The 20,639-nt window shown below is 25.9% G+C and overlaps 1 protein-coding gene across 1 annotated transcript; it reads left to right on the forward strand.

Moving 5' to 3' along the window:
• The first annotated feature begins 217 nt into the window (after positions 1-217).
• LOC132928308 (protein phtf) lies at positions 218-18,350 on the forward strand. The gene is made up of 18 exons (XM_060992888.1): positions 218-600; positions 8,208-8,270; positions 8,409-8,548; positions 8,917-9,140; positions 13,020-13,194; positions 13,281-13,359; positions 13,491-13,658; positions 13,738-14,081; positions 14,153-14,247; positions 14,344-14,649; positions 14,732-14,777; positions 14,990-15,112; positions 15,174-15,357; positions 15,439-15,667; positions 15,779-15,874; positions 15,943-16,086; positions 16,307-16,402; positions 17,173-18,350. The coding sequence occupies exons 2-18, from the start codon at positions 8,239-8,241 to the stop codon at positions 17,320-17,322; spliced, it is 2,631 nt and encodes an 876-aa protein (XP_060848871.1). The 5' UTR covers positions 218-600; positions 8,208-8,238; the 3' UTR covers positions 17,323-18,350.
• Positions 18,351-20,639: the final 2,289 nt, after the last annotated feature.

A 20,639-nucleotide genomic window follows, 5' to 3' on the forward strand; every position in this document is an offset into this window, starting at 1 on the left:
CCGTTTTTTACGTCGGTATTATCGACTACACACACTAACTGAATTTTGATGCATCATGCACAGATAATACATATTATGTGACAAAAGCGTAACCCGTTGCCACGTTCATGTCGATTACAGTGGTATAAAGTATGGGATAATATGGTATACCAATTGGTATTCAGTCGCCGTCCCATTATCAGCAGCTGCACTAGCAATGGAATATTTTCCTTGTCAATGTTGTCTCCCCCCGCCACCACTTCCACGCCATCGCATCATCGATACCTGCTAAACACACTTATACATTAATATATATATTATGTATATCAGTCGACTCTCGACAGTCACTACCCAGTACACGGCCAGTGCAACGTCTGCTCGTAGCTGTCCCGTGTCCGTTCTATTCCCGTCGTGTCCGTTTCACTCGTGTATATATTAGATGTTAATACTGTAATAATAATATATTGTGTATACATACAACGGACGGACGTGTTCTGGAATCTAACGTTTCTACGATTTTTTATTTCATTTCGCCGAAAGAGTAACCAACACATTAGTTTTCGTCAAATACTACCCAGATCTATCTTCGACGATTCACCGTTGCTCGTCCCAGTTCGGTCGGTAAGTACCTTCCTACCCGCTCGATACGCATTTTCTCATTTTCCATTGCCACAGCGCTGTATAATAATGATTGTGAATTAATTCAGACGCAATGTCATTAAAGTGCAATCAGACAAGTACCTATTGGCTGTAGTTGGTCGCCTATTAGACATAGATAAACGGTGGCATTGGAATGTATTAATATCATTAATTTCCTGCATGTACGTACATGAAAAAATATAATCGTTGGAAAACACACTTGTGTTTACATGCACATACCTACCTAACTGTCTAATGATATTTTTTATAATTTTTTTTTTTCGTACAACAGTATAGGATTGCTTTGGTCAACACATTAATTAATTCAATATTGTTCCAATAACGATTAACATAAATTATTATGTAGATACCTATTGTGGTCTTAATTTAACTTCAAATATTAGGTTTGTAATGCACCTAATAATATCAATTGTAATAATTACGACCTATCAATAAATATAATATGCTCGTAACTACATTTATTCAAAAACATTTTGATAAGTGATAACCTATATTTAATAATATTCATCTACCTAGTCCACAAGATATTAAGTATTGAATTTAAATATATATATATATATCGATCCAATTTAGTGGTTAATGAAAATGTTAGTACCTTACTACCTCTATTGAAATTTGAAATATTTTTAGCTGATTTTTTAACTAGGCTTAAAATATTATCTGCAATACCTACTTATGATTTTTGTATACATTTTTCAATTTGACAGTTAAGAAATCAAGCTTTTTATTGGTTAATTTTGAAAATTACATATACATGTGTATATCGGTTTAGTACATTTTTTGGTACGTACACATATTATATTTTTATACAATCACTACTTAACATTTACCATGTCCTTGAGAGATATTGCTCCAGGTAATTTATAACACTCCTACCTATGGATTATTTTTATTCATCAAATTAATTGGTATGGAGAGAAGCTGTTATGTTACCTACTTCAATACTATTATTATTTTAATTAATAGGTTATTATTTTATTATGCTTATTGTATATACCTCAGTATCCTATTTTTTGGAAGTATAATGATTAAAAAAAATAGATTTGATGTTAATTGTTGATTATTATTGAATAATGATGCAAATTACAAACTATTTTTTCGACATTTAATTGGTTAGGATTTTTTTTTTAATAATTTTTACATGGATATTGGATTAATATTATAAGTTTAATTTTAATACTTTTATAATATAAGATAAAGACGATTTATGTTTATACCATTTTATTATAACTGCATGATTGGTACAAATACTTAAATAGATATTATGGAGCCAAAAATGCTACACTTTAAAGAAATTAAATTGAATTATAAAAACTTGTAGCATGAATATGTATTATTTAAATCTTTTTACCAAATTGTTTTTCATATAGGTAGGTAATGATTTACCTAATTGTTTTTATTCTTACTTACCTAATTAAGCTTATTTACTTCTTAAAAGTATACCTAATAAGCATTATTAATATATTAATATTGGGTTATGGAATAGGTAAATATATCAAAGCTTTTGAAAATTGCAAAAAATTTAGTCTCCTACATATTATATTAAAACTTATTATTTATCATTTTTCTGTGATAAACTTGGTGTTTTTTTTAAGTAATAGGTGTACACCATATAAGAGGTACAACTGTACAAGTTGGAATGCCCTTGGTTTGACACCACAGGATTACATTGAATGATGAAGCAATCCCTAATAAGTTTTATTTTATAAAATTGCCTGTATTAAATGTTGTTAAATTAAATAAGAATTCTTTTTTATTTTAATAGATATAAAATATATTTTTAAAAGACGTAACAAACTATTGCTTTCTGATTTATGTGAACCTATTTACATGACAATATTTATTTATTATAATGTATTCATTATATTTCATGATACTATGTTAATATATTTAATAAATGTGTACATTATTTTTTTGCAAATAAAGTTGGTTATAAAAATACAACACACAACCAAAAATGTTTTATTATTTAAATTAATAGTTATTGAAAATTAAATTGACTTAAAAATACTGACCTACTATTCTATTTTACTATGAATTATTTAAATTCTAAGTATTAAAATAACATTATAACTAAATATATGGTACTATACTATTTCCAAATTACTGAAATTTATTATCTGTGTATTATAGTCCTAAAGATAATGTAGATATGATGTACAATGAGTATAATATAAATTTAATTAAATACATCTTTAAAGTTTATTGCTTACATTTTACTAGATAATTTAAAAATAATCATCTGTAACAGCCAACAGGTAAGAATCTTATTGAAAATAAATATCTATTTAAAAAGTTATCTGGTTATAAGGTTTTTGAAATATTATAAACACTACATAATAGTTAATCTGTACGGTACTGAATATGTATGCTAGGTTAAGGTATTTATACTACCTAATTATTTTAATTGTTTGTGACATTTACTTATTTAGAGGTTGGTATTATCTTTTATGTAATTATTGAATTATAATATGTACTCATTACTTTTTTCTTGTATAATGTATTATATTAAGTGATAACTTTTGAACATCATATACTTCTATTAATAACTCTGTATTAGTTATTAGCACTCAGATGAAGTATAGCAACACAATAGACTTATTTTTCCTCGGATTTATATTAGTTAATTGTATTAAGTACACATTTACATTGTTTCACAGTTCCACTATATAATAGTAAATAGGCACTATTTGTTTTGGTACATCATTCATGATTACATAAGATTTTAGAACAATTAAACCTTATAAATTATAAATGTGTCTATTTAATTATACTTACCTATATATATATTTAACTAGATATTTAACAGTTAATCAGCAAAGCAAATATTTTAAAAGGTATTCATTGGTATTGATATAGTATCTAAAAAAACTTCTTTTCTGGTTTCATTTTGCTGAATAGTTTATTCTATTATTAATTTAATTCACTGATATCTGTGTCAAGATATTATAGAACGTTTTACCATACAATAAACAAATATTAAAATATTAGATATTTATTAATACATAATATAATAAATATATATTACAGTAATATTAAGATACATTTATATGAAATAAATTACATACAACTATTTTTATTCATCAGTGAGTGAAATTATTTTAAATATTATTTAAAAGATAAAATATTTTAGATAATAGCTTGGCTACTAAGTTGAAGTAGTTACTATAATATTCATTACATTATGTTTTATTATGTTATAATAATTCTGGCTTCAGCTGTTTGTTGTCACTTATTTTATAAATTCAAAATATGTATACTGCATATTACATTATTTTGTGAACAATATATTAATACAATTAAGAGATTTTTATATTATTCAGATATTTATAGCTATATTAGTTAGACAGAAAAGAAAAACAAGTATAAAAATATGTAGGGAAAGCCAGAAAGGGGAAAGTGCCACTATAGTGTATTGTACTATTGTGCAAACATAGTTATAAAAAATCAAAGTTTTGTAAATAACATCTAAGTCTAGCAGTTAATTTTTTTTTATCTATTGCATTTTTTGGCAATTGGAATATATGCTCAGTGTGGTTACAGGTTTAATTTAGTTAAAAAATAACTAAATTCTTATAGTTGTGTTTCAGGTAGTGACTATAGTGTTAAGACACAGTTTAAAAATAAGACCACTACTAGCTTAATCTTTGCCATAATCTAAATTAAGACTGTTTTGAAATTTTCTCATCTCATAATAAAAATAGAAATTTACATCATTACATTCTACAGCTTATTGGGATAACATACTTTAGCGTAATGTCAAAAGTCACTTTCCGTCGAAATATTTGTTTATTTTAGTTGTATTATTATGTAGGTAGCTAGTTTGAAAGTAGAAAACACTATTAATACATAACTCAATAACTGTATAAAATAAACTATAGGTATTGTTTTTTGTCTTCAGCTACGTATTGGTGAGTCAATGTACATATTATTATTTTGAATGAATTATATAATTTATCATCCTATTCTGAGTTATTAATGGCTCAACGTAATTAATAATTCATTACATAATATGGGAAATAGTTATAACTGCCGGTGTTTGTAAATTAAAGAAATTTATATTGTTAGTGCCTAAATAAAATAACTGTATTATCTATTAAGTCGATTATAATTTTCTTGGCTTTGGATCCAAGATTCAAGAAGAGCTGTTGGTTTTTTTGGTGTATTATAATTAAGTTGGATAAAATAATTAGTGATGGACTTTTTAATTTTCTAAGACGATTACCTACATCAATTATTTGAATGAATATTATTAAATTATAATAAACAATAAACATTAGATAATGTAGACTTACAAGTTGCTACCCTTATCAAAAAATGTTCGCAGTGGAGTATCCATAAAATGATCTTATCTTCAAAATATCTTCCCATAATTGCAGTTAAATTTAACTTAAATTGGATTGTTTTTATTTTACCTATTTATAAATTATACACAATATATATAATTTAAAAAGTATAATAATCGTAGTTTATAATGACAGAAATGTTGATTGTATTGGTTACATGGGAAATAAGTCGCTCACTTTTAACGAAGATATATATATATATTATATTATGTTTATAATCATGGATTAAGATGGTGGGGACGTGATTGGGTTTTTCGGAATGGTACATATTACTATATTAGTGTATTATTACACTTACAGTTAGGTTTATTAAAATTAAAGGGTGGAATTATTTGGGGGTGAAATGTTATTGACGATATACGTAACTATCTCTTTCTTCTATGTATAAAATGTGATTTTCAGATAACTGAGTGTGGCTTGTAACATAGTAAAAAGAGTGTTATATGATCAAATTTTAGATTGAAAAATTTAAATTTTGTATGGGTTAAATTGTTTTGTTGACACTACACTCGTTAAATTCTAAGGAGAATTTTATAACTATTTAGTTTGGTGTAAATACTGGGTTTTTAAGTCTTATTGGACAAAAGATTATTTAGTAAATGTTTTTATTGTTAAGAGATACATTTTTTCATGTAAGTATATATGTGAAAAAATTAGTGGGTTATAACAAAGTTGTATGCATTATAATATATTCATAATATAATATGTATTGTTTTTACAGTGTATTTACATTATACACCAAACAATTTCATCGGTTATAAAAACAGTAAGTTAACCTGTTTAAACTCTGTTAGATTATGAAAACCAGCTATGGTCCGACATATGATTTTTATAAATGTAAATGACATCGGTATTTGGTATATTATTATTAATGGTTTAAAAATAGTTTTATATTTGTTTCTTAAATTAAGTCATGTAGATATTTTTATTAAAACCAATTAACAATAAAATATGAAATGTAAATTACTATAGTAATACTTATTAGATTAAGAATCAAAATATTGTATTTCACTGAACTCAATACAATATTATAATGTGTAGGTATAGTTTATTTAGTTTATTGTGTCTTTTACGCCAATTTAAAATTTTATAGATTTAGAAATTGAAACATTGTTGTTAATGACCATTTCCATTTTCTACTCTAAATTGTAATTTAATCATAAAAATAATAAAACATCCCGACAATATCTTGGCTAGTAGGATGATAGTAATTGATATTATACTACGGTCTACGACTATTCATCTTTATAATTAGATAAAAGTTGTTATAACTTTTTATTTATAACTTATAATAATAGTTCTCATTGTGATCAAATTATTTTTGTATTTGGTATGCTTAGTTCAATGTTCTTAGCATGAGTAGCAATTGACAGTAATTCATAGGAATTATGTATTTTCTGACATTGCTACATTTAGATAAGGGACATCTCAAATGGTTATGTTTCAATTATTATATTATTTATAGATAGTTGTTTGTTTAGGTACATTTTATAATGACCCTGCATATTACAGTTCTTTGAATTGATCGTTTTTATCATTCTTCATCAAGTTTTCCGGTAAATTTATTATAATGATTTACGAGTATTTTTTGTATGCTTCATTGCAGCATTTTGTTTTATGTATAATTTATAAAACCATTTAAAATTTTTTAGTTTAAATGCTATAAGATTGAATCATTATGTTGTATAATATAATGTCAATGCACCTGCATTTACGATACCCATTTAGTACCTTCCTAAATTAATAATTTATACTGGTTTTATTTAAAACTGTTAAATATTTTACTATGGTTCAATATTAAACGTTATGTCGTCATGATTCATGAACTCTTGTAAAACAATATAATTTAAACAACATAATATATTATGTAATTATAATATTTTATAAATATATAGATTGCGGATTGGTGTTCACTTTGTTAAATAGTATTGTTTTAATTTTTAACTAGTAGCCATAATATTAATGTTGACCGTCGATGTTTGTTTAATTTAACTTTTCTTCATAACGGTTATCTGCATTGTGTAGATACCGTATACTTCAAATACCCTCAATAATATATAAAAATTAAACTTAAAATATGTCTTTGTAATGCATTTTACAATATTTATTGTAATATTTAATATTATTATTATATGTCAATTTATTGAACCATACAGACAGAAACATATATTTGATAGGTAGGTATTTATTTTTGTTAATATTTACTCGGCGATTGATAACAATGCTTACGAAGCAATATATAAAGCATATATTATATTATTCAAGTATAATAATATGAAATGTGTGGGTTATGTCTAAAAATGTAAACATTGACAGTTTTTACAAAGATGAAATTGTATTTGTAAAATGTTTCTGATCACGCAAAACATTGTGTTTAAACACACACGTAGTGCTTGCTGCTTATACTTATTCTTTTGATTAGTTTGGTTTTTGTGTTGATCGATTTTACTATGTCAGGAATAATAGTCATATAATTATTATCCTATTATAGTATTATAGTAATTATAGTTACTATTAACTGGTGTTAATTGCAAAACATTCAGACTCATAAAGAAACGGTAGGTATTGCTTTTGTAATTTTTATATGATTTCATGCTGTGTATAAATGATAATATTGTTATTACAACAAAGACTAACAATACATAAGTATGAAAAAAGAATTATTATATATTTTCTTTATTAAATCAATAATAATAAAAAAGGTTTGAAGCATTTTACTCGGGAAGTAAAAATACGTTTTAGTCATAAATGTATCCATTAAAATGTATATCATTTTTATACTACGAGTATAAAAAAACATAGGCTATTAATTTATTCATTATTGTATTACCTAATAATTAATTTATTAAGCCTCGTTTAAAATTATTATACGTCAATCTGTAGACGTCAGACAGCAATTCATAATTCGATAAGTGGTAATGTAATCGCTTTCGGTAAAACCTATGTACCTAATACGTTTTATATTTACAAAATAATATAAAACCTCTTAAACTATTTATCGTAATCAGCTAATAAACGATTAAATAATGTAACTAATTAGGTATTAATTTTATCAAGCTGTAAAATAAGTAATTTCTAGAATGATTTTTTTTTTTGTATAACACATGAATACCTTTAATGGCTGTGGGTATGGGGTAGAAATATGAAATCCAACACTATTCAATTTATATTATAACTATTATACTTATCGTAAACTTAAAAAAATATTATATTTTGTTTTAGATCAAATTAAGCTAGTGTATCAGTTTAGGAAATGGGATGTAATGTACAAAAAATAGTCACGTGGTGAGTAGATATTATTATGATATTGATCATTATATATTTATTAGTTAAATATAAAATACACGTGCTATGTTAGAGACATTATAAACATCACGGTGTACATAAAATAATAATATATAATATTGACATTTTTTGCAATAGGTATCAAAAAAAAATTGGCACTTATGATAAACAACAGTGGGAAAAAACGATTGAGCAACGTATTTTGAGTGGATTTACGCATGTTCCAAAGAAAAATGCTAAATTGAAGACTGATCTTATTGATGTAGATTTAGTGAGAGGTTAGTAGTAGCATTGAATTAATCAATTGTAGTAAGTACAACATAAATGTACAATAATATTATATAATTATTAATTATGATACTATTAAGATTAAAAAAAAATGTCCATCTATACGACCCTGGCCTTGCTTTACAATACATAACGGGGTTCTGTGTGGTCTGAGGTTAAGGTCTATTGATTTTTTTACCCATTGACCTTTTCGGCAAAATCAATACGGCCAAAACTCGGGTAACCGGCGTGTAGTTGAGTACATTGTACTCGTTTAATTATAATATTAATTACTGTTTTAAAATATACATTATAATATTATATTGATATTATTTTCGGGATTTGAATTAATATCGAAATGATTGCACTTTGTTTACAGGATCGGCGTTTACCAAGACGAAACCGAAACACGGGTTTTTCACTGTAGCCCGTTTGGCGATCGTCCGGCTATTATTTTTACCATGCTATTACCGCTGGTACATACACCAGACGTCGTGGCGATTGTTTCTGTCGCTTTTATGTCTTTACGTCTTGGAACTGGCAAACATTTTGTTGTTCAGTTACGTCACGTTTGTTTCCTCCGAAGAAGAAGACACATCGCCGGTACGTAACAATATTATAAATTATTTATAAAACATCACGTCGTATAACAGAATGTTACTGCATTGTAGCCACATTATTATTTGCCTAGTACAATTATTGTATTATCGTGTTCGACTAAAAACTCGGTTGTGACCATCGAGTTTCGCGTTCTAATCCAAGAATGGGCCGGGACACCCGGCCGGCGGCCGTCCAGTTTCGAACCATTGTGATTTGTAATATATGCAGGCCCGAGCATAGGAATTCTTCACAGAGGGGGGAAAATAATTATATTATAATAAAAATAGTATTATATTTATATTATTCTTTTAAGTAGGTATATGAAAAGTGTTTAGTAATTACATTTTTTCGATCAATATTATAATACTTCAGGAGTCATGCAGAAGTAAACTTCCTTTTAATTTGTTTAAACCAATATAGCTGTTAATTGACCTGGATGCAAAAAAAAAAAGCAATGGGGCGTTTTAACCCCCCTCCCACGCTTATAGGAGATATATGTAATATTATTTAAATTATACTATAATGTGTATAATATAAAATAAAATACATTTGGACGTCCTGAATAGTATTACTACTTACTCCTACACGATGTTCGGATCCTGCTATCGATGCCATAATATTTTAAGTAGGTATAGAGCGAACCGACACAAAGCCGACGGTCCGTTCCGTTATTATTCCGGTCAGTCACTCGAAAGCAATTGTCTGTATAATAATAAATTATAGTGCATTATCTCCGCGTAAACTACAAGGTTTTTAGTGTATAGCCGGGTATACGATATAAATATAACTAATATTAAAACGAATTTAATTTACAAGATCGTCTATATAATAATTTATTTCCTAGACTTTTATGCGTCAGATATAAAGGTCACATAGTTGAAGAATAATTATCATAACTATAAAAAAATTAATACATTTATGATATCGTTTGTCGTTTACCTAAAGGGCTGATACGTTTAAACTAATAAAATATGATAAAGTACTTGCGCACAAAGTTTGTACCTACGCATTAATAAAGTTGCATTATACATTATATTATTATGACGTCACGTTGAATTTAGTAAATATGGTACGGATTATATTATGATATCACGATTTCATAAATTCTAAATTTACGTATTTATTTTACAATTTGAATTTCTGTATAATAATAATCTGTTATATTTTTTATAATAAAAAAAATCGAAATATTTACTATCTGTACATAGCACAATAAGTAAATATTTTAATTATTATAAAATACATTTTTTTCTTTTAAAACATTAATGTTATCATTAGAGGACAAATTAATTCATTGATAAAACTCAATGTGTATTTTTTGATGTTTTAAATGTGTTTACTTACTATGCCAACAATAAATAGCCTCTCTTTTAAATCAAAATGTTGGTCTCACTTGCGGGTTAATACTCAAAGTTCTAACAACCAATTTAGCACAATCTTTAATCAATGCTCCGCACACTTCACAAACTATTAGCTATAACTCTCTCCATAACCTAATCGAATTCTCCCATCTCGCTTTCTTAGCAATATGCCAAATACCCAACGTTCTACCATCACTTCATCTTGGCTAATTGGCAATTGTAGTACCAAATTACTATATTTCACCTGTTAATTTTGTAATATTTAAACATTTTAAACTAATTTATTTTTATTTTTTTTAAATAATTAATATATAGGTTTTTTTTTAAATTACAACCATGAAATGTCAGTAATCTCCTAGCTCGCCCTCTAGGCATTCTATACTCAACACATTATTTATCATCCTCAAAACTAATTTTAGAAACCTGGCTTATCCGTACTAAGAAGTTCAAATTATAACGACTGCAGTATAATAATATAATAAAATAATAAAAAAATACATTTATTGTATATTGTAGCAAAAATTAAAACATTATTATCATATTCTTACAATTATTGAATTATTATGGTATAAATCAATATTTCTAATTATTATCAACGTCATTATACGTTTTTTCTACGATTTTATCTGTTTCACATGCTGGTCTAAAATTTAAAATTTAATTATATATTATAATTTGATCAATTAATGTGACGTATATTTATCTAAAATATGTTAAGATTATATTGAATAATTAAGATTATTGGTTTTTACCATGTCCACTAATAAAAAAAAAATGTTGTTATCGATACAGGTACACAGCACAATTAATTGTTATTAGTTTATTACACAATAAATTGTTATTTATTTCGTAAAAAGGATACCGGCATAGCGCCGACCTTATGCCATATAACAAAATAGTAAGCCGCCTAGCGCAAAACATTTTACATAGAAAAGAAAACTGTAAATTTTTATTTGAACCACTTGATAAACCTATTGATAATTGATTTAAAAACTAAATGTATAAAGTTGATTATACTTTCACATATAAACGTAATAATTCATTCTGTTGAAGAACAATTATCAACTAATAAATCATAACCATTTTGATATTTTCAAGTTTTTGTATGACTTAAGTGATTAAATAAATATGACAAATAATGATACTATTAAAAAATGTAAGTTATTACTTTCAAAAAATGGCGATGTTAGTAAAGTAGATACTGAATTCTATAGCGGAAATTTCGTTGAATTTTTAAAGGAGCTAGAATAATCTAAATAAAGTGATCCACAGGATAACATTTCTAATAGTTTAAATTTTTGGTTTTTAATTGGAGGGAGGGTGGAGGCCAAGTTTAAAGTTAAGCTTTAAGCGTTAAAGTGAATTGTAATTTGTAAACTTTGATTAATGATGATTTTATACCGAACGTATATAGTAGTGGCACTTTGTATAATTTTAACAATGTCTTTGTGTCGGTCACATTAGGGTTATGAAGTTTTTTTAAAATACAAAAAGTATTTGGGTTTTCTATGAACCAAGAAAGGTTAAGTGATCTTGCAATAATTTGCACTGGAAGAGGTGATGAACAATCTTGAATTTAAGCATTTATTGATCTTTAATACAAGAAAAATCTCTCTATATGAATGATATTTGATATATTTTGGATATTGAAGTTGTATTTTTTTCATATTTTATTTTAATGTATGATAGTGTATAATATTGGTTATAAAATATATGACTAGCATTAATATTTATTTTTCTATACTCCCTAGACCCATTGTATAATATGTACAAAGTATCTACATAGATTACAAATTATAATCTATACTCTATACATAACAGATAATTTAAATTAACGGTATTTGATATATTTGTGTAAATGGAATTATGATACCTATTTAAAAACAATGGTTTATCCGTGTGCTTATTGTTGCATGCTCCTAAAAGTCTAATAGATTTAAATGTCTAAAGCAAGTTATTAAAATTTTTTTATCAAATAACAAGTAGTAATCGATGGATCACAAAAGATATAGAACTTAAAAATTAAAAATATTCAAATATTCATTTATTAAAAATCAAAAAAAACCCTACAATTTTTAAAAATGTATACATTTATTGATTATTATTTATTAATATTACATTTTTATATTTCTATATTAAAAATTGTTTCATTAAATAAATCGAAATTTAAAAAAAATGATTTGTTGTGCTTTTTAGACTTTTAGATGAGAAATCCAGATTAGTATTTTATCAAGAATGATAAATATATTTCATCTGAATTTTTTTTTAAACAATTTGAAATAATTTGTAACTAATAAATAATAATCATTGCAAGAAATCTTAAAGCTGCTAATTCAAGGTAGTTGTTATTAACTATCTATTCTATGTTTACTGTTGCTTATTGTTTTATAAATTATAAAATAGTACGTATCATCCTCAATTGAAAAAATTGTGTATGAAATATGTATCAACATTTATAATTTAGGTTCCATTATTTTATTTATTTTATAGTTATTCATAAAGACAATACTTTTTTTTCCAGACTGTAACACTTGGTGAAGTACTGAGTCCATTTATAATGATGCTTGTTTTGAGCATTGTTCATTCGCAAATTGTATCTACCACTACAATTTCAAAAAAGAACTTCCTGAAAACACCTAGATCTCATAGCCCAAGACATGCTAAAAGAGGTCATTCTACCTCAAGTAAAATTAAAAGTAAATTCATATTATTATTTATAACATTTTATAGGTAAACTTGATATATACAATCAATATATTAATACTGAATTATATAATTATAGATTCGACTGAAATGAATGTAGAAAGTATTCAATCTTTAGTTGGCACTGATACTAAATATGTAAAGCGGAGAAATAGAATGTGAGTTATTGTTATAGTAAATAAACTATGTTTTCAGTAATATTTATATTTTTGTTAAATCATTATGTTTTACTATTTTGAATTATTTTTGACTAATTACATATTTTAAATTAATTAAAATTATGTTTTAGTGGAGATGTTTCTAAACCCCATAATGTTGTATGGGATACATCACCTGTAAAAACACGTCATTGGGTTCTAGAATCTTTATCTGATGTTAATGTTTCATTAGTACCCGAAGGTTTTGGTTCCGATTTACGTTTAGTTAATCTTGATGAGAAAAAGCAATTGGGAGGAGTGTAAGAAGAGTTTCCTTTTTATCTTTCTAAATCTGTATAAATATGGTAAAATTTTTTGATTTTGTGTAATTTTTTGTAGGGATCGTATGGATGTCAGACCTAATACGTCAAGTTCAACACATGACGATGATGGTTTTGAAAGTTTAAATGGTAATGGATCTAGTGATAATCCTGAAGAAGATATTTTAACTGGTTCCACCATTACATCCCAAACATCTGAGTCCACTAGTGCTGAACAATCAAGTAGTACACCTAAACATGATCAATTAGTGGAAAAAGTTGAATGTGATGTTACGTTGGTAGCAAAAAAGGCTAATGATCCAGTTAGTAAAAATGTTTCCAGTCAGAAGAGGTGTTTAAGATTCAAAAAAACTCCATTAACCTCAAAAGCTTCCATTGCTGATTTAGATCGTAGACTTTCTGGTATAAAAAATTTAAAAACTCATTTTAATTGCCATTTTATTAATGAATACAATAATTATTTACTTTTTTAGCTTTCCAGACATCCTCATGTTTTCAATATGCAGTTAATTCTGAATCTGAAGATAGTGAACAAGAAACTGAAAATGACGGTTCTACATGTCCAAAAGTAATTACTAATTTTTTATAAAAAAATATTAAATTTATTTACATATTATGTAGTATATATATAATCAAGGAAATACTAACGATATAATTATTTTAGCGTTTACTTGTACGTCGTAGCCATCGTTTACAAGTCCTTCAAAAGACAAATTCTGATGATGATGAAGATGATAATGTAGATAGTTCTTCTAGTCGACAAACAGATGAAGAAGGGGATGTATTATCATCTAATGGAGGTAGTGCTTGTCCACTATCCATGTTGACTGAAGGAACGACTAGTGCTGGTGAATGGATTGGTCTTACTACAAATACTGAAGAAGGTTCTTCTACATCGGATATGGATGCTGAACAAACTAACTTATTAAGTGATAATCAAGACCATCCATTTTTATGGGAATTTGAAACTGTATGTTAATTATTGATAATGCTTATATAAAAAGTTAGAAAATCATAATATTTTAACATTTTAATCTATTTCTTCCTTGTAGACACCAACTGTGATATTAAGTCCAAGTTGTGCGGCATCAGATAGAGGTAAAGTTTGTAATTCATTGATTTTTTTATTGTTTATTAACAAAATATTCAATATTAATACAATTATTATTAGCTAATTTTTTTTCTTCATTTTTTAAGTATTTCAAGTTAATTCTAGTTGAATTAACTAATATGATAAATTCAATTTATAATAATATTAATTTATAGTTTTAGCAATGATTTTATAATATTAATATATGTTTTGATTTTAGTGAGTTGTACAATGTGGGAAAAGAAAGAAGTAAAAAAAGCTGATTTATCTGTATTAGATATAAGTTCTGCAATCATTGCTAGAGTAGAAGAGATTCCTGAACAAATGGATTACTTCTACTTAGGTAAATTGTGTTATGTTAAATCTGTATTTACAGTATTTAATATTTTTATAATATTTCTTAGGTGTTTTCTTGTCTGTGATAATTGCCCTCATGCCATCAGCTTATAGATTACTTAATAGCTTGACAGAGGACAAACCTTTACCAACCTTAGCTATCACTGTGAATGAACCTCCAGAGTATGTGTACAAGCAGTATTTATCTGCATTTTTTACTATTGTTAATGCTGCTTTTTCACCCATTGGCTGGTGAGTATTTAAAAATATTAAATTATGTAAATAATAATTCTTATATTTTTATTTTATTAATTGATTTAATTATATTTGTAGGGAAAGATATATCGTGATTACAACTTTGATAGAACGATTTTGTTTATCCTTAATGTTCTTCTTCTTATTAACCGTAGCAGAGCGCACATATAAACAGAGATTTTTGTATGCAAAGTTCTTTTCGCACCTCACATCTTTTAGAAGAGCTAGGAAATCTAAATTGCCTCATTTTAGACTTAATAAAGTACGGAATATCAAAACTTGGCTTTCCATACGCTCTTATTTAAAAGTAGGTTAATTTATACTATTGATACTTATTGTAATAGAGTGTAATAAATTAACTTAAATTGTATTTATATTAATAGCTTTCTTATTATTATTTTATAACTTGTTTTTATAGAAACGTGGACCTCAAAGATCAGTAGATGTGATCGTTTCATCTTCGTTCTATATATCATCATTGTTTTTAGCAATTTTAAGCGTAGAATTACTTAAGGTAAGTAAATAAATTAGAACTGTCTTACGAATTTAAAAAATAATTATTACATTATTATATTTTTATAGGATACATTTTCTTTAAATTCAGAATTTCACCTGGAGTCTTCAGCTTGGTGTATGGTGCTAGGAATTTACCTTTTGCGATTTTTGACTTTAGGAACAAAAATTAATAGGAAATATAGAAATTTATCAACACTTATTACAGAACAGGTAAATATTAAAATGTTTTAATGACATACATGTTGAATTTTGAATACATTCTTAAATTAATTAATATTATTAATATTCCAGTTTATTTACATTCATAATATTATGAATGTTTTAATTTTCTTTACTTTATAAGAATATATTGTAATACAACCTGTTAAAAATCTAGCATTTTTTATAATTTATTGTCTAAATGTACATTCATGATTTTCTTTTGTTTTAGATTAATTTATACATGCAGATAGAACAAAAACCTAATAAAAAAGATGATTTGATGGTTGCAAACAGTGTTTTAAAATTAGCTGCAGATTTACTAAAGGTATATTTTATGCATCCTATTAGTATTTTGAGCACTAATAGCTACTTTATAGCTAATATTTTTATGTTTTAAATACATTTAAAAATGTATTAAAATAGCTTGATAAAGTACAATTTTATCATTATATAAAAATTATTTTTTAAGTTTTTCGTATTCATAATAAATTTTAATTACCTAATTAAATTTATAATATATATTAAATTTCTGGTTATATGTGAAACCACTGTAATTAAAATTATTTATATTATATTTAATGAATAATGAATATCTATGTTAATTAATAATTTATGTTTTTTTATTAATGTTCTTCGGCTGATAGATTAAAACAAATATAAAACATGCACAATTTTAAAATTTTAACCCTTTGAATTTTGATGAGTAAATTATTTTACTATGATCAGTAAATTTTAAAGAAATAAAATTTCACAGTCATAAAATTGTAAATTCATCGAAGGCAAGCATTAACTAGTTAAAGAATTATGTCTTGAGTAATTTTGTTGTAGTTAATTTTCTAATCAATTTAAGATCTAAAATAGTTTAATTCACTGTTAAAATAACTTAAATTTGTTTTACTTTAGTTTAAAAATAATTAATAATTATTAATTTATAATAATAGTAAAAATACTTTTATCGCTGTTTTTTGATAAAATAATAAAATAATATTATTCATTGATTTATAGTCTCCATATACACAAATATTTTTAATTGGTTCGTTAATAAGTATAATGATATAATAATAATGTGTAAAAATATTTGTTGTTTGTTTTTAGGAATTGGAAAGTCCATTCAAAATCGCAGGTCTATCTGATAACCCGTATCTGTTTACACTGATAAAAGTAGTGATCCTGTCTGCTCTGTCTGGTGTGCTTTCTGAGTTACTAGGATTTAAGTTGAAGTTGCACAAAATCAAAATCAAATAGAGGAACTGATGTTTAGGTTAGGTAAACAAATTACATGCTAACGAATATGGTTACTTTTTGAACGGATGAAGATCATCACTTATATTATCATATATAGTCATCAGTCTTATGAAATCATGGCATGTTTAGACAGTGGTTATGATGATAAAAGAGCTCGTTATTTTAAATGCTATTTGTTGTGTACTATGTACATCAATAGACATTATTGTCCTTCATGTCCAGCAAGGATATGCCATTTATGAAGTCATCATTCTGTAGTTTGCCATAATACCTATTATATATAATTATGATATACTTTCTGAGACTTCTAATTTTATAAATATGATAGCAATACCTACCTTACAAATTATAATAAACAATAAATGTCGTGTTCATAGATGTAACTTTAGTTATAACAGGCGTTTAGCTATACTTTTAATTATATTGTATAACATGAATCCAATTGTAAATAGTGATACCTAGTGTTTATATAATATACAAGTATGGTACCATTATAATAAGTAAGCATCATTTATTGTGTAACATGATGAGGTAAACTGATGCAGTATCAAGTGGTATTGTTGAAGACAATTTTTAGTGATTTTTATAAAATTGTTTTTAAGTACAAGATGAGGTTTATTTAGCTAATTATTTTTATTGGTATATAAATGTATCTACCAACCAGGCTGTAGCAGTTAATAAATATTATGTTAATTATAAACTATTTAACAGTAGTAGTTGTGATGTACTACGATATGTAGTTGGTAACAAAACTGTCCTTCACCAGCATCAAAGGGCCTGAAAGCAATACTTTACACAGTGCAGTACTGTATCTCACTATGGTTGGAGCGTTTATAGTTAATACACATGAAATGTAATTTTAATATTTATCTCTTTTGATAATTGTTTAGGAGTGTATTCTATTTTCTATACATTATCACTGTGATCTTTTTGTTATTATTTAATAATTTAATTTGAATGTTGTTTATTTAGTGATAAATGAACTGTCTATACAAAATAAATGTATTTAATTAACTTGTGTAATGAAATTTGTAATTTTTTTATTTTTATCCTTTACACGTTTGTGTCGATTTCTGTGGTAGGTATTATAGGTCTACACGGACCGAAAATGTGCAGCCTGTTTCCGTCATGTAAATATTTTTGACAGCCCGGGCCGGATAAGTCGGATAATGTATTTTATTTTCATTTATTTAGGCCAACTTGGGTTCAATTTTTCATGGTAAGCCTATCCCGATCCGAGTATTACGAATAGCCCAGTTTTTTTATTTAAATTATGATTTGACAGGGTAATTTTTTTTTGAATTGTTTAAATATTTTTTATTTTTTATTAGTAGGTATATTCTTATTTATATTAAGTAGTATTAAGTATACTAAAATATATTTTTATATAAACAATACATCTATCAAAACACATTGTTGAAATGTTGATTGTTATAACTTATAAACTTATTACTATCAACCACCCCACCACACTAGTGTTGTTAAAACATTCTGGAAAGTCCTACCGGAGCATGACGAGTTTTAATTTTAAAACGTATACCGATATGAAAATGTATATTTAATAATATTGGCTCTACTCCGTTTCCGTTGAGAATCGTTAATCATCAATGCTTTGTTATTGAATTAAAATGTAACATATGCATTACGGTAATCGGTCAAAAAGTTCATTTTAAAAAAAGTTGGACAAAAAGTCCGAGCACATTTTTAGTGTCCGACAAACAGTCCGAAAATATAAAATATTTTATATAATTAATACTTATTTTAAAAATTTAAAATGTTTGTAGACATTATATTATTTCATACACATTATACCTATTATTATATTTATTTCTATTTTCTTATTTTCATTTATAATTATTTAATTTATTACAACATATTAGAACAATCAAATTTTTTTTTTAACTAAATATATTTTAACAAACAATGAATTTTTTTTTATTTATAAACACGTCAATCTAAACTAAAACTAAAAAAAAATAGTATATTATAATTATAATAAAAAAAATATAAAATTGTCATTATATAGGTACCTAACTGTCCTAACTATACTACTATAGTGGATTTCCATTATATTCTTGTTAGTTATACAAAAATATAATAACACGTGTAATGTGTATAGCATTTTTAAATTTTTAAAATAAATATTAATTAGGTATATAAAATATTTTGTATTTTTGGGCTTTTTTTCCGACACTAAAAATGTGCTCGGACTTTTTGTCAGACTATAAAAATTGAATCCGGACTTTTTGTCCAACTATTTTAAAGCTTACTTTTTGTCCGCGATTCATCCATTACAGTGACCTACTTCCTCAACATCTATTGTACACAGTGGCGTAATTAGGATTTCTTAGGAAGGGGGGGGGGGGTTAAACATTGTTGTTTTTAGTAGAAAGCCGAACTTTATATCACATCCAAAAAAGAAATCTTAAACTCTATTAAGAACACAATTATTTATAATATTATAATTGGATTACTATTAAATTATAAACTTATATATAACGTATTAAAGATATTATTAGATAAATCAAGGTTCTGTGGAGATCTATCCACGGCTACTTGTTGGTAGTTTAAAAAAAAAACTAATTTTATGTATTTTTAAAAATAAAGGGTATTTGTAAGACAATTACAAAATAGGTTAGTACGAGAACAGTCGCTCTTTCTTTTAAAACAATAATAATTGTGATTTTTTACTTTACTACCATTATAGGTCTCGAAAAACCATTTTTTTAAAACTACATTTTAATCGTTATCTAAGTGAAGGAGTAAGTTTTGAATTACGAAAGATTATAAATTATTATTATAATTATTATAGCCTATAGGTGTGTTGCCGAATCTATAAACGTATATAAATCGTTAATGAAGTCACTTTTTTTCTTATAACGGCCACGTTCATAGCCCCCCCCCTAATATTTCATTAGATCCCCAAAAATGTATTCAAAATGTTGTTATTATTTTTTACTATTATTTGTTTTAATAATTATCTGTTAATTTTTTTGAAAATTGTAAAATAATATTTTACCAACAACTGCCGCTAATAAATGTTTATATAAGCAAATTATTATTGTATTAAACGTATTTGGATTCCAGAAAAATGACATTCGATAACATTTATTATCGTACTATATAATATAATTGCATTTACGCAGTGGCGTATTACCGTAGGTGATATGGGTGATATATTGATATATCACCCCCCCCCCCCCCCGAGCCCTTTTTTTAGGTTGGAGATTTATAGATAACCTAGATATTTGTCCCCCTGGTGGCCTGGCCCTAATGTGCTAAATAGTTTTGGTCATATCACCTCCTCGAAAAAAATC

Source organism: Rhopalosiphum padi, chromosome 4 (assembly GCF_020882245.1).
Source record: "Rhopalosiphum padi isolate XX-2018 chromosome 4, ASM2088224v1, whole genome shotgun sequence".
Classification (NCBI taxonomy): Eukaryota; Metazoa; Arthropoda; class Insecta; order Hemiptera; family Aphididae; genus Rhopalosiphum; species Rhopalosiphum padi.

Bases quoted from the DNA above. Each gene is read 5' to 3' on its own strand.
- LOC132928308 (XM_060992888.1), top strand. From the start codon at position 8,239: ATGGGATGTAATGTACAAAAAATAGTCACGTG. The intron at 13,360-13,490 runs GTGAGTTATTGT...ATTATGTTTTAG, and splicing joins GTAAAGCGGAGAAATAGAAT to TGGAGATGTTTCTAAACCCC. The intron at 14,248-14,343 runs GTAATTACTAAT...TAATTATTTTAG, and splicing joins ACGGTTCTACATGTCCAAAA to CGTTTACTTGTACGTCGTAG.